The 14,319-nt window shown below is 46.2% G+C and overlaps 1 protein-coding gene across 2 annotated transcripts; it reads left to right on the forward strand.

Moving 5' to 3' along the window:
- Positions 1 to 6,675: 6,675 nt before the first annotated feature.
- On the forward strand, positions 6,676 to 8,656 carry LOC119368566 (c-Myc-binding protein homolog). 2 transcript variants are annotated; one of them, XM_037633792.1, is made up of 5 exons: positions 6,676 to 6,899; positions 7,497 to 7,569; positions 7,654 to 7,702; positions 7,872 to 7,995; positions 8,161 to 8,371. In XM_037633792.1, the coding sequence occupies exons 1-5, from the start codon at positions 6,897 to 6,899 to the stop codon at positions 8,167 to 8,169; spliced, it is 258 nt and encodes an 85-aa protein (XP_037489689.1). In that variant the 5' UTR covers positions 6,676 to 6,896; the 3' UTR covers positions 8,170 to 8,371. The 2 variants fall into 2 exon arrangements, with proteins under 2 accessions (XP_037489689.1, XP_037489688.1); XM_037633791.1 differs by lacking the exon at positions 8,161 to 8,371 and adding an exon at positions 8,427 to 8,656 and having other exon boundaries at positions 6,730 to 6,899.
- The last annotated feature ends 5,663 nt before the right edge of the window (positions 8,657 to 14,319 follow it).

A 14,319-nucleotide genomic window follows, 5' to 3' on the forward strand; every position in this document is an offset into this window, starting at 1 on the left:
GGAGTTAGCACGATACGGGCGGGCCCAGGTGAAAATGACAGGGGGGACGACGGCCAAAACAGGCCAACCTCAAAGGTTCGCCTACACTATACGCACGTGTGGAATGCCTGTATGTGTCTGCATATTATTTCCGAAACGGAGCTACGACCCACCCGACACGACATGCTGTTCTTGTGCCTCCTCTCGTTCTCTGTCCCTGTGTTTTCGCAGAGAAACCCTCCGCTCTCTGCATAATTTTCCCATGGCTATTCTTTCAGATTACTACAAGAATTAATTAGCAAACCTCACCTACGTGATCTTATTCGCAGACTGCTGCTGGTTTGCACCTGTCATAGTCGCGCAGAGAGAGTTAATCAGCAAAGAACCAAAGGCATATACCGGTGAACTGTTTTAGGGCCTCTTTGATTTGCAGGATTTTGAAATCGCAGGAATAGAAAAAGTATATGATTGAAATGGCATGGCTACTTGAATCCTATAGAATTACTCCCTCCGTTCCAAAATATAGCGCGTCCTCGGTTTCCGTGCTTCAACTTTGACCATTAATTTAATCAACAAGACCGACTGCGGCGGGTGAAAAAATTATACCAATGAATTCGTATTCAAAAAAAGTTTTTAATTATATAATTTTTGATCCCGCCGCAGTCGGTCTCGTGGGTTAAATTTATGGTCAAAGTTGAACCTCAAAAAGCGTGGGCGCGCTATATTTTGGAACGGAGGGAGTAGTAAGGAGTGTTTGATATTTCGCCAAAAAATAGCAAGGAGTGTTTGATGTCATGGAAAAAGCAAAGGAATTGTAAAAAGAGATTAGAGTGGATGTTCGATTCCCTATGAAATGTAATATTCTCTCTGTAAACTAATATAAGAGCGTTTACATCACTATTTTAGTGTTCTAAATGCTCTTATATTAGATTCCATAGGGAAAATATCTATGGGATTCAATCGTATGAAAGGACAAATGTAGAAAAAATTCCAAAGGATTTCAATCCTTCAAAAATCCTATAGAATTCCATTGAATCAAAGAAGCACTTAAACAGGGTGGGTGATGAATGTACTGTACATGTCACTGCTCCAAGATGCTCATCCAACCATGCCGAGTTTCAGAGTCGGAGTGGTCCATCACATCCTACACTACAGCAAAGCAAGCAACCGACGTGGAAGCCCATCCACAGACCAGCCCGACGGCCCCTCTCTTGCGCGCGGCCATTTTGATTACTTTGCGGCACGATCTCTATGCACATGCACTTGCTGGGCTTCAACTAACGCTCGCAAGCTTCACCTTCCACGCGCCTCCCTGCCTGGCGGCTTGTTTCTTCTTAAGTACTGTAGCAGTTAATTATACTAGTGTATTGTCAAAAACACTATTATATTATGGACGGAAGGAGGGAGTAGTTGGCATTTGAATTTGTACTGTTGGTATCGTGCCAAGAGAACGGAGCAGGGAGGAGAGCATGAGAAATGGCCGGCACGTCCGTGAGCAGGCGCATGCATGCAGCTCCTGTCCTGACAAGGGCTCTGCAACCGCCGCATCCACGTTTCGCAAGCGTTTTGCTCGTGCTCTTGTGGCCTAGTGCTTCTTAATTCCTCGCTGCCGGTGCAGGCTACGGCTGGAGCTGGATGCAGGCGGATGTACCACCCCTATACAGCTCATCACTGTGGGCTGTGGCGTATGCACCTCGGATTCCCTAATAACTTCAATCTGCCATTGGAATTGAAAGGAACCGTGTAGTACTACGGACTACAGTAACTCGTGGGGCTTTATTTCGGTCTGTCACCCTCTCGCTATTCACAGTGGAAGCAGGGAGCCGGCTCAACGTGTCGTCCATTTGGTCATCCCGTACCACAATGTAGAAATCGAGTTGTTTCTCTCCTGTGGACGGCGGGCCGTCGATGGACACGGCACACCTCCCTCCCGCGCCCGACCGTAGACGAGGCCGCCGGAGCCGGAGGGAGGCGTCCGGTCGTCGTGTCCACAATCATGACCAGACCAAACGTGAGGGAATTCCAGCCTGCACGCCGACGGAACATCAACGCCACCGAGCTCTGTACGATGGCCCGTGACGAGTTGTGTCGCACGCGCGCGCGCGTTCCATCGTCGACCCGGACGGACCCCCACCCAGGCCCGCCCGACACGGAGCGTCTTCGTGGGGAGCGCCGAGCGCGTCTGTTGTTGCCTTGTTGCTCGCTCCTGAGTCCTGGCCTAGTACTCTAGCTAGGAGCACGTACCCTAGCCCCTAGGTTAGGTAATCGCCACCGTACCGTACGCCACAAAGCACGTCCAGGCTCTTTCGCTGCACGGGGAAATCGTGGCGGCAGTGAGCGCGCGCGCAAGACCGGATTTGCCGGATTGCCCGTGATCGGATTTCACTGCTGAGTACTCCCTCCCTTCGGAATTACTCGTCCAAAAAATAAATGTATTTAAATGTATTTTAGTTATAGATACATCCATTTTTATTCATTTTTGTAACAAGTAATTTCGAATGGAGGGAGTACTACCAACCGATTTTGATGCTGCCATCCGTACTCGTAAGAGGTTTTCTATTTTTCGAAAGACTGTGGCAGTTTCCCACCACAGCCTCGGCGATTTCCCATGTAGTAGCGGCTTCGTTTTTCATCTTGTGGATAATTGACAATGGTAAGATCATCTTCAATAGATGATCTAGATGCAAAAAATAACTAACTTTAACATCTTTAAGACCTAAAAACTCCTCTTCAATAGATGTAAGAAAAAAAATCATCTTCATGTCCAGGAGATGAAAAATACAACACCAAAGATGCAAATTTGCATCTTGACCTCCAGAAGATGCAAAACCGGTGGCCACACGCTAACCGCCCAACCGCCTTTCAGTTTCCTTCCACCCGGGCCATGGCCGACTTTGACGACCCTGCCGCCTCCTAAGCCGCAGCCGCCCACCCCGCTGGGGCCATCGACAACGCAACCCCCGTCCCCAATCCCGCCTCCGCCTCCGCCTCCACGCTGCCGCCACATTCTACCTCCCGGCTCTTGTCGCTTGGCCGCTGGCGCACCTACTACCACCGCTCGGTCCATCGACGCTCCTCCCGGCTCTCAGCGCTCGACAGCCGGCGCTCATACCGACTAGTTTTACATCTCCATTTGCATCATCTATTAGAGATGCACTTTTACATCACCAATTTACATCATGTGTTGGAGTTGCCTCTTTTTTTAGATGTAAAATGAACTTTTTAAAGATGTAAATTTGTACATCTCCAAATTTGCATCATCTGTTAGAGATGCTTTAAAGGAGGAGATATTTTGAAAAACTAGCGGTCATTTCGAGTTTCCCATGAAGTGCGGTCGATGTTTTGCCTCCGATTGCCATGGAAGAGGACCACCATGCCGTTATTCTTTGGACGTCGTTCCAATTATCAATGAGCAGGTCAGCCGGAAAAGAGCAAAAAATGTATGCATGGCCCAAATAGGAATGGAACCAGACCGAGCCAAACTCTAAGCATGGGCCCAATATGGGTGGGGTAGAGGCAACCAAACATGATGTGGGTGGCTCTGTGGCCATTCTCGGTGACGAAAATGGTAGTCCGCACAAATTTCATTTGGCACGATTTGCCAAATGTAGTATTTAAGCTACGTGGTGCCCGGTTATTTAGGATTGTCGGTTTCATGACCATTCTGTTTATTCCTATAATTTGACCATTATATGACAGCATTGATGAGTATGAACTTGATGTATTGAGCTTTCAAAATATGGTATCCGGAACATCTTCACTGATATGCACATCTTTTACGAAGATCCTGAAGGAAGAAGAATTCCATAAGATGTCCGGTACACACACACACACACATACGCACACACGCACGCAGGAGAGAGAGAGAGAGAGAGAGAGAGAGAGAGAGAGATGTATATATATATCGTGCTTTGCGAGCGTTATCGCGTCACCTGCATGTCAAATGGGCAGGCCCACTAAGTGAAGTGTTCCCAGTGTTTTTAAGAAGCTTCTTTGGCCTGTTTGGGAAGCTTCCATCTGGGTTTTGAAAGCATCCAGATGGTTTTTTCTTTGCCTGTTTTTCTTTTGTTTCTTGGCGTTTTTTTGCTATAACCTTTCCTTTTGTTTTCCCTTTTAAATTTCACCAATTTGTTTTTGCATTTTTGAACTTTTATAAAATTCAAGAACATTTCCTTTAGTTTGAATTCACTCGCATTATTTAAAATTTATGGACCCTTCTCAAATTCTCAAACATATTATTATAGTTTCTGAACACTTTCAAAATCCACGAACATTAATTGGATTGGTAAAGATTTTTTTTGTAATCCATGAACATTTTCTAATCATGAACATTTTCAATTCCATGAACATCTTTTGAATTTGTGAAGTCTTGTAAAAATTCCACGAACAATTTTTGAATTCATGAATCTATTTCCAATACGTGAACACTTTTTATTTTCTCAAACATTTATCTTAAATTCGTGAACTTTTAGTAAAAACATCCATGAACATTATTTGAATTTTGAACTTTATTTCAAATCCGCTAATATTTTTAAAATTCAGGTACATTTATTTCAAATTTATGAACATTTTTACAATTAAGAGAACAATTTTAAAATCTCGTGTATTTTTGAACTGCAAGTTTTTTCCACATGCATGAAAAGTTTTCTAAATCCGTGTTTTTTTAAATCATAAATTTATTTAATTAAAAATAAAACCACTTGAAATAAAAAATACGACGTGATAAAAATGATTGAAAGAAATTCACCGTATGGTCACTAGTAAGGAGACTCACCTCAATCATGGAACGGGAAGATGGTTCCCCTTACCTCTCATCTGGCAACCTCTTAGGCGATCCATGGCTTCTCAAGCAAGATGATTGTAATTCTAAAGGATTTTTTTCGCAGCAAGAGTGTTTTGAGTCTCGTTGATTTAGGACGCCGTTAACTGCCACATGTGTGGGCGTTAAAGAATCTGCCCACACGTTCTGTGTGGTGCCTAAGAGGACCAGCCCAAATGTCTGTGTGTGGGCAAAACAACTAGCGCCCACACGCGTCTTTTTTTCCCTCACGGTCCCTCTTACACGCGTGCGTGTGGGCGAAATAGATAACGCCCACACGCCCGGTACGTCAGACCCGCACGTCCCACGTGACACTTTACTGCGCGCCCCGCAGTTGCCATGGGCCAGACCCTCGTCCATGTTCGTTTAAGTGCAGTTGCCATGTCGCTGAACTACGGCTGCCATGTCTGACAACTACAGTTGCCATCTCAGGTCAAAGTTTCAGATTGCCATTTTTTGGACAACTACAGCTGTTGCCATGTGTGGTCTGGTCTACTACAGTTGCCATGATTTAAAAACTTTAGAAGTTGCCACCTACTAACACTAGACAGTTGTCGTGTAGCGCTATAAAAAAAAGCATGGTAAAAAACATGTTCGGGTAAAAGAGAGAGTTGCCATGTGCTCACAAGCACGCTAGGGCAGTTGCCATTTAAAAAAGAAAGAGTTGCCATATGCTTACGTGCACGCTAAGGCAGTTTGCCATGTACCATGCCAAACATATGGCAACTGACATGTTTGGGTAAAAAAAAAGAGTTGCCATCTGCTTGCAATCACACTAGGGCAGTTGCCATGTACACTGCAAAACGCATGGCAACTGGCAGCTTGGGTGTGGGAGAGGAGGCGGGCGTGTGGGCGAGATGGCAAACTGCCCACACACTAGCCCTTGTACGTGACTGAAATTGATGTGTGGGCGAACTGCTAAACGCCCACACCGGCCCCTTCGTGTGGTAAAACGGATGTGTGGGCGACCTCTTTCACACACCACACACGCGAGTTGTCCTACGTGGCATACAAAATCAGCTAATTCGTGTCAAGATTCGTGCAGAAGTTACTGGACGGTGATGAAGGCGTGTGGGTGAGTTGGCTTAACATTTTCGTTGATTTATTTAGGGGTCTGACACATGCCATGTTTGAAAGGGTGACACTCGTTTATTATGGAAGGACATTTGGAATGGGGATATTATTACGAGAGCTTTTCCTGAACTTCACTCATTTCCTTATGAAGATAACATGTCCATTACCCCGCAAAAAAGAAAGAAAGATAACATGTCCATTATGCAGGCTAAACACTCCATTGTGGTTACAACATGTTCCAATTGCCTCTATCTGTTGAGGCCCACCAGCGATTCCATCGGATGTCTATACTTCTGGATAACGCGAGCTCACATACTGAACATGACAAATGGAAATTCTTATGGGGCCAGGAATCTTTTAGTACCAAGAAGATATATACTGCACCGATGGGAAATAATACTACTCCACCTGCCCCTTTTAAATGGATCTGGAAATCTTGTTATCTTCCTAAACACATGTTTTTCAGCCGACTGATTTTTTTTATTCGACGCTCTTTTTTTTTTTGAGAACTCTCGTCCAACTTTATTGATTCAAAAACAAGCGACATAGGTACAAAGTTTGGGTCATGAGGGGTGCCCAACCACACATGTCTACCTAGTCTTAGAGTACATGCAAACTTGGCGAGATTATGAGCCTCATAATTATGATTCCTACGCTCTTGAATAAAAGAGTATGAATTAAAACTATTACAACAAAGCATTATTTCATGTATATAAGATCAGCGTTGGGGCCTCTTGTCCCTCTGGTGAGCGCTCATGCTGTGCTGGCCGGGCTGGCAGGCCCGAGCACGACGCGGCCCGTGCCGTACTGGCCCGACCCGGCCCAAGTCTCAATATTACCCACCACCCTCCGAATCAGATCATCATCATCAGTCTCGAACTCTGCCGTAGTGTAGCACAGTACACTCCCGCGGTCCCACCAGCTCAACTCAAGTCGGCAGATCCGTCCGCCGCCTGCGCTCCCACGCCATTCTCTGCCGACGAGAGCTCCGCCGCAGATTTGCTCCCCCGGATCTGCTGTCGAGATGGTACTTTTCTTCCTGCCCCAACTCTCTCCGACCACCCCGCGCGTTCTTGGATAAGCGTAAGCACGCCGCGTCTCTTCAGCTTTAGCAGAGCATCCGGTGCGCGTCGTTTTTCTTTTGGCGAGATTAGTGGATTAGTGTAGCACAGCTATGGTGATCTACTAATGCGGTATGGTCGTCCAGTAGAAATGTAGAACACGACTGGCTTGTACTCCCTCCGTCCCAATAATGTAAGACGTTTTTTTTGACACTGTTAAAAAAACGTCTTACATTATGGGGCGGAGGGAGTAGGTCCCATCTGTAATTGAATTTGCTATGTGGACGGCAGCTGGTCAATATTCACCAAGCATGCAATCTGTGAGGAAGATTTGGTGAAGTTTTCTCCGGTTTGCCTGGAGGAATATGATTTCCGTCTCGCTCGGGTAGTTTCAGCTTAAAATGTCAGATTGTAGCATAGAAATGACAGGTAATTTCACATATTTGCTTTGTTTAGAGCTGTAAGTTAAAAGGTAGAGGAGAGTTCCTGAAGGCACAGCATATTTATCATGTAATTTGCTTCCAAAATGATGGCTATTAATGGCAGTGTTATGGTCTTTTTAGGATAGAGAAGCCAAGAAAGAAGGTTTTAGGAAGTATCTTGAATCCAGCGGCGTGCTCGATACTCTCACGAAAGGTTTGGCGTTATGTGAAGTACGTATATCTTTGTAAATTGCGGTCACGCGCTGGCTAATTATGTCTACTTCTTATGATGTTGCAGCTCTTGTTGCGCTGTATGAGGAGAACGACAAGCCATCATCTGCAGTCGAGTGAGTTGGTTTGGATTTTGGCATGTTTATTCTCTTGACCGATATAGTGAAGGAGTGATTCTTGCAATTGAAGCCTGGTTGGGTAGCTCTTAGTTTGCTTAAAATGACATCAAAACAATGTGTGTGGGTCGATATTCATGCTAGGACTAAGCGTGCTCATATATCTCAGGTTTGTTCAGCAGAAATTGGGTGGTCCATCGATTTCCGACTATGAAAAGCTCAAAGCCGAGAAGTTGGATTTGCAACTGAAGTATAATGAGCTTTTGGAGACTCACAAGGAAACAAGTAGACAGGTAAACATGCTATCATGTTTGCAAAATACTCCTAATGCCATCAAGGAGTACAGATTATGCAATGCCACTTTAACTATTTACATGGGATTCTCAGTTTCTAGTGCATATTTGGATATTATACAGTTGTGAAATAGCTATGTAACTATTCCATATAACTAACATCAGGACAGCTGAATGTTGGGCTGGGCTGTGTGCGCTGTGGTGTGCTCGCACCTCACGTTGCCATGGGAATATCAGTACAAGCTGCTTTACTTGTTAAGTAGTTATTCACAGAGCTACAGAAAAATAAGTTCTGCTAGATTAAATAGTTCTTTTAGATCATCTAGATGGAAATAGTTGCCTTACCATTTCCAGTCGAAGCAAAGTTTACATTTGAAGAATGAACTGCACGAGATGGTCTTGTTAAAAATTGGACACATTTCTCTTTGCAGTTGGAGGAACTTAAGAATTTGAAGATCGACGCACCTTGGAACTAATGGAAGCAACAAGTGTTGACATAGTAGCTTGTTAGCAAGCAAATATATATGCCTCTTCAGTTTGGATCACCAAGTCATGTAAAAAAGAAACATTTCTTTGCTAAACTTTGCCAACCATGTGATGTAATGCATTATACAATCATTACTGAAGAGTCGAATCAACTCTCCGCGGACTTTTGAGGCTCGCTGCTTTGCTCGGACAAACATCAAGCCCATTGGACCCAGGAAATAAATCAGTCGACATACTGCTGCTGCACTACTTCCCAACAACCTTATATCAGAACTCACCTTTTTTTTTTCGAAAAGGGGTGACTCATCGGCCTCTGCATCAAAACGATGCATACGGCCACCTTTATAAATAAATAAAGAGGTTCAACAAGGTCTTACAGTCTGAAAACAAATTAACGGCAAGCTCACAAAGAGCCACAATGCCAAAAACAAAAGGCCAAGAAGCCACAACCGGCTGGCATAACAAAGATAGGTAAACTAATCGCCTATCCTATTACATGACCGCCATCCAAACCGGTTGAAGATATCTCGTGCTACCATCTCCTACCGGATAGATCCAATAACCAAACGCTCACTGGCCTCTGTCGGAGTGAGTAACGACCACATACGGATCAACATAGTGTCACGGAATAAAACCTGCAAAAAATGAATATTTGTTGTTCTGCTAAAAGCCAAATCATTTCTGCAATTCCAAATTGCCCATAACAAAGCACATACTCCTACGCGAATGTGTCTAGTTGTTTCGGACCCTATCCCAACAAGCCACATTCCAAATAACGTACTGACCGAATTCGGATGAGTAATGTTAAAGGCAATGTGTACCGTGTGCCACAAAACTCTCGCCAACGGGCAATCAAAGAATAGGTGTTTGATAGTTTTGTCCCGATCACAAAAACTACACCTAGTAGATCCTGTCCAGTTGCGCTTTACCAAGTTATCCTTTGTTAATATGACTTGTTTATGTACAAAATACATAAACACTTTAATTTTCAAAGGAACTTTGACTTTCCAAACATCTTTGGAACTAGGAATGGCACTAGAGTTGATGACATTGATATACATCGATTTAACTGTGAACTCTCCAGACCTAGTAAGCTTCCAGCACAACTGATCGGGCTGATGAGATAGTTGAACCTCCATCAGTCTACTCACCAAATGAAGCCACGCTTTCCACCGGTCGCCAACAAGCGTCCTCCTAAACTGAATATTAAGGGGAATGGACTGCAAAATCATTGCAACAAAAGCATCACGTCGTTGAATTATACTATACATGGACGGATACTGAAGCGCGAGCGGCGTTTCACCAAGCCAAGTATCCTCACAGAAGCGAGTGGTGGTGCCATTACCGACCATAAACTTTGTCCTATTAAAGAAGGCTGCTTTGACTCTCATAAGCCCCTTCCAAAAAGGCGAGTCGGTCAGTTTCACTGTCACCTGGGACAAAGTCTTGGACTGCAGATACTTACTACGGAGAATCTGCGCCCACGTGGCCCCAGTCTCAACAGATAACTTATACAGCCACTTACTGAGAAGACATTTGTTCTTGACTTCAAGATTCTCAATACCAAGGCCCCCCTGGTCCTTAGGTCGACAGATGATATCCCATTTGGCGAGTCTGTATTTTTTCTTTAGTTCATCACTCTCCCAGAAGAATCGTGATCGATAGAAGTCCAGCCTTTTCCTAACACCAACTGGGACTTCGAAGAAAGATAAGAGAAACATAGGCATACTCGTGAGCACCGAATTAATAAGAATCAATTGGCCTCCATATGACATGAGTTTGTCCTTCCAGCAACTCAGTTTCTTCTCAAACCTATCCTCGATACACTTTCATTCTCTGTTTGTCAGCTTACGATGGTGAATGGGTATACCTAAGTACGTGAAAGGTAATGTCCCCAATTCGCATCCAAACAATTGTCTATAAGCCTCTTGTTCCTCATTGGCTCTATCAAAGCAGAACAACTCGCTTTTATGAAAGTTAATCTTCAATCCGGTCAATTGTTCAAATAAGCATAACACCAGCTTCATATTTCTCGCTTTTGCCAAGTCGTGCTCCATAAAGATGATCGTATCATCAGCGTACTACAGAATGGGCACACCTCCATCAACTAGATGAGGCACCAAGCCACCCACCTGACCGGCCTCCTTTGCCCTACCTATCAGAATTGCCAACATATCAACCACAATGTTGAACAAAATAGGAGACATTGGATCACCTTGTCTCAGGCCCTTGTGTGTCTGGAAATAATGACCTATGTCATCATCCACTTTAATTCCAACACTCCCTTTTTGCGTGAAAGATTTTACCTGGCGTCGCCAGGCTTCATCAAAACCCTTCATGCGTAAGGCCTGTTGAAGGAAAGGCCATTTGACCTTATCGTACGCTTTCTCGAAATTCACCTTGAAAACAACACCATCTAGTTTTTTCATGTGAATCTCATGGAGCGTTTCATGAAGGACCACAACCCCTTCTAGGATGTTCCTGTCCGGCATGAAAGCAGTTTGGGTATGCTGCACCACAGAATGCGCAATCTGCGTGCGCCTAATAGTCCTGACCTTGGTAAAATTTTTGAAACTAACATTAAGAAGACGGATGGGCCTGAATTGCTCAATTCTCACAGCCTCTGTTTTCTTAGGAAGTAGAGTTATCGTTCCAAAATTCAGTTAAAAAGCTGAAGTTGTCCAAAGAATAAATCATGGAACAACGACAATAGACCCCCCTTAATAATATGCCAGCACTTCTTATAGAACTCAGCCAGAAATCCATCCGAGCCGGGAGCCTTATTATTTTTCATCTGCGATATGGCCTCAAACACCTCTTTCTCAGAAAAAGGAGCAGCTAGAATATCATTCTCAACAGCAGTGAGTTGAGGAACATCCTCAATCCTAGACTCATCCAGAGAAACAGAGTTATCCTCTGGAGGCCCAAACAACTGCTTGTAATACTCGGTAATGTATAATTTTAGGTTCTCCTGACCTAGAATCGTTCCTTCATCTTGTTCAAGCTGAAAGATCCTCTTCTTTCTGTGTTTGCCATTAGCGATCATGTGAAAGAATTGAGTGTTCGCGTCCCCCTGGACTACTCGTCGGACCTTGGCCCGCAGCGCCCACTTTAATTCCTCTTCACGAAGAAGCTCTTTCAATCTCATCTCCGCGTCAAGCTTGGCATGAAGCTCCAAGGCTGGCAGAACCGTGGTTTCTGCTTTTACATCTAGGGACTGAATAAGGGTAAGGAGTCGTTCCTTTTCGACCTTATAAATCCCACTAAGATGCTTAGCCCACCCACGTAGGAAACTTCTCAAGTGTCTGATCTTATTCTACCAACGATCAAGCGCAGTCCTACCTCTTGCATCCTTAGGCCATTCTCTGGCTACGAGATCAAAGAAGCCGTTGATGAAGCTATGTACCTAGGGTAGGGTCATGGACCTGTCCAAACTACCCTCCCCAAGGACATCTCTAGAAGAAACCATCTGTCAATCGACTCAGAAGTATTCTACTCGACGGACTCGAAGACACTCGACCATGAAGCCAACCACTCGACAACCAGGAGATCTAAAGTCATGCACACAAACGGCCGGTCATTAAGTAGCTTTTATGGTCATCATAGCACTTTATGTGGGGCATTACCAGTAACCCCCGATCTTAATGTAGTTTAAACCCTACATAACTGAGGGCCGGAGGGGTCTGGCGAACTCTATATAAGCCACCCCCTCCTTAGTGTAATGGGTTTGCACCCCTGCAACTCATACGCACATAATTCAGTCGACCGCCTCCGGGCTCAGAGACGTAGGGTTGTTACTTCCTCCGAAAAGGGCCTGAACTCATAAACCTCTTGCGTATACAACTACTCCATAGCTAGGATCTTGCCTCTCCATTCCTACCCCTACACTATTGTCAGACTTAGAACCACGACAGTTGGCGCCCACAGTGGGGCAGGTGTCTTAGCGACTTATTGGAGAAGTTGCGATTTTTCCGATCTCCTTCATCATGGTTTCAGGCGGAGTTTTGGTCGAGGGCCGCGAGATCCGTCTCGGCGCGCTCACGTTCATCGTCGACGACTCCGCTTGGCTTCAGGAGGCTCCGCTTGACATCGACGCGCTCCCTGTCCGTGGGGCGACGCACTTTCACGCGTGCGTCCGCGGCGTCCTCCTGCGGCAACCGTCGACCCAGTATCGGTCGGCCCCTGTGTCGTCCTCCCTCCCCGTCTCCTGCCGGCGCAAGCGCTCTGGTTGGCCGAGGCTTCAGTGGTGGGTGAGGCACGCGGTGGCTCGCCAGTCGGCCACCTCCCAAGTCGCGGCGATCGAGCCCGACGAGTCCCTCTACGGCCTGTTCGACTGGCTCCGTAGAGACTGCATCCGAATGCGACAACAGTGATCCAGCGGCTGAGGTTCTGATGGTCGATGGACCATGCAGTCCTCCCGGGTTTCCCCGAACCGACGGAGGCGATGACGGAGGCGATCCGGCGCATGCCCACAAAGAGTATCTCCCCGAGCCCCTCACTTCGCTGCAGAGGGAAGAACTTCGCCGCCGGAACATGGATGCGCTGCACACTCCTATTGTTGGAGAAACCCCTGAGGCTCGTGCCTTAGAGGATGCGTGCTTGGCCAACTTGGCTGAGCGCACTCGACTGGAGAACCTCCAGCGAGCACTCGACGAGCGTGCGCGGCAATGGATTCCAGAATCCAGTCGACGTCAGCTCTTTCCACCATCGACTCAGGTATATTGAACTCTGATTCAGAATTTAGCAGCTGCAGCCCGTATAGCAGAGTCAATTCAGCCTTCCTAGTCAGAGGCTGGTAGAGCTTGTTACATATCAGGGCATTACTCCGGGCAGCAGGAGATCAAAACTCAGCTGTATCGCAGTCGCGGAATAGGATTCACAGCAGATCCGTCGCTGCAAATACAGTCCAGTCGGCCCACAGCCCAAGATCACCCCGAGGCGTGAGGGACGTGGAGACCGGCGTGACCAGTACAAGAACCGTGAGCAGTATGATCACCGATTCGATCGCGATGATCGACGTCGAGTGCCCACCCCTCCCCCGCGGAGTGGATCGTACGTGCCTCGACAACAGGATGACAAATGCCATCACAGTGTTGGGCGAAGGGTCCCGGTCGACCCCAGGGAGCCAGGCTCTGATGCGAGATCCATTATTGTTCAAGGTTTGGTCAACAGGAACAGAGCTCACCGAGAAGGTCATGACAGAGATGTGCCCACCGGCAGCAGAGTACACGTCTCAGGACCAGAGTGTTTCAGCAGAGCCATCAGGGCCGCGATGATTCCTCCCAACTTCAGGTTGGCGACTGGAGTCAGTAAGTTCACTGGTGAGTCCAAGCCTGATACCTGACTTGAAGACTACCGAGTGGCAGTTCAGATTGGTGGCGGCAACGATGAAGTGGCCATGAAATACCTACCTCTTATGTTGGAGGGCTCGGCCCGAGCATGGTTGAATCAGTTAGCACCCAACAACATTTACACTTGGGAAGATCTTGCCTGAGTGTTTGTCAGAACGTTTGAAGGAACTTGCAAACGACTAGCAGGGTTGACAGAGCTGCAATCTTGTGTGCAGAAGTCGAATGAAACTTTGGGAGATTACATCCAGAGATGGATCATGTTGCATCACACGGTAGAAAATGTATCTGATCACCAGGCAGTCTGTGCCTTCAAGGAAGGCGTTAAGTACAGAGAGCTAAACCTAAAATTCGGTCGAACCGGAGACATGTCGCTGAGTTGAATGATGGAGATTGCCACCAAGTATGCCAATGGTGAAGAAGAGGATCGGCTCTGGGGTGGCAAGCACAAGTCAGTCGCCCACGAAACCGGAGGGGGGAACTCCAGTCG

This window comes from Triticum dicoccoides, chromosome 2B, assembly GCF_002162155.2.
Source record: "Triticum dicoccoides isolate Atlit2015 ecotype Zavitan chromosome 2B, WEW_v2.0, whole genome shotgun sequence".
NCBI classification, from domain to species: Eukaryota; Viridiplantae; Streptophyta; class Magnoliopsida; order Poales; family Poaceae; genus Triticum; species Triticum dicoccoides.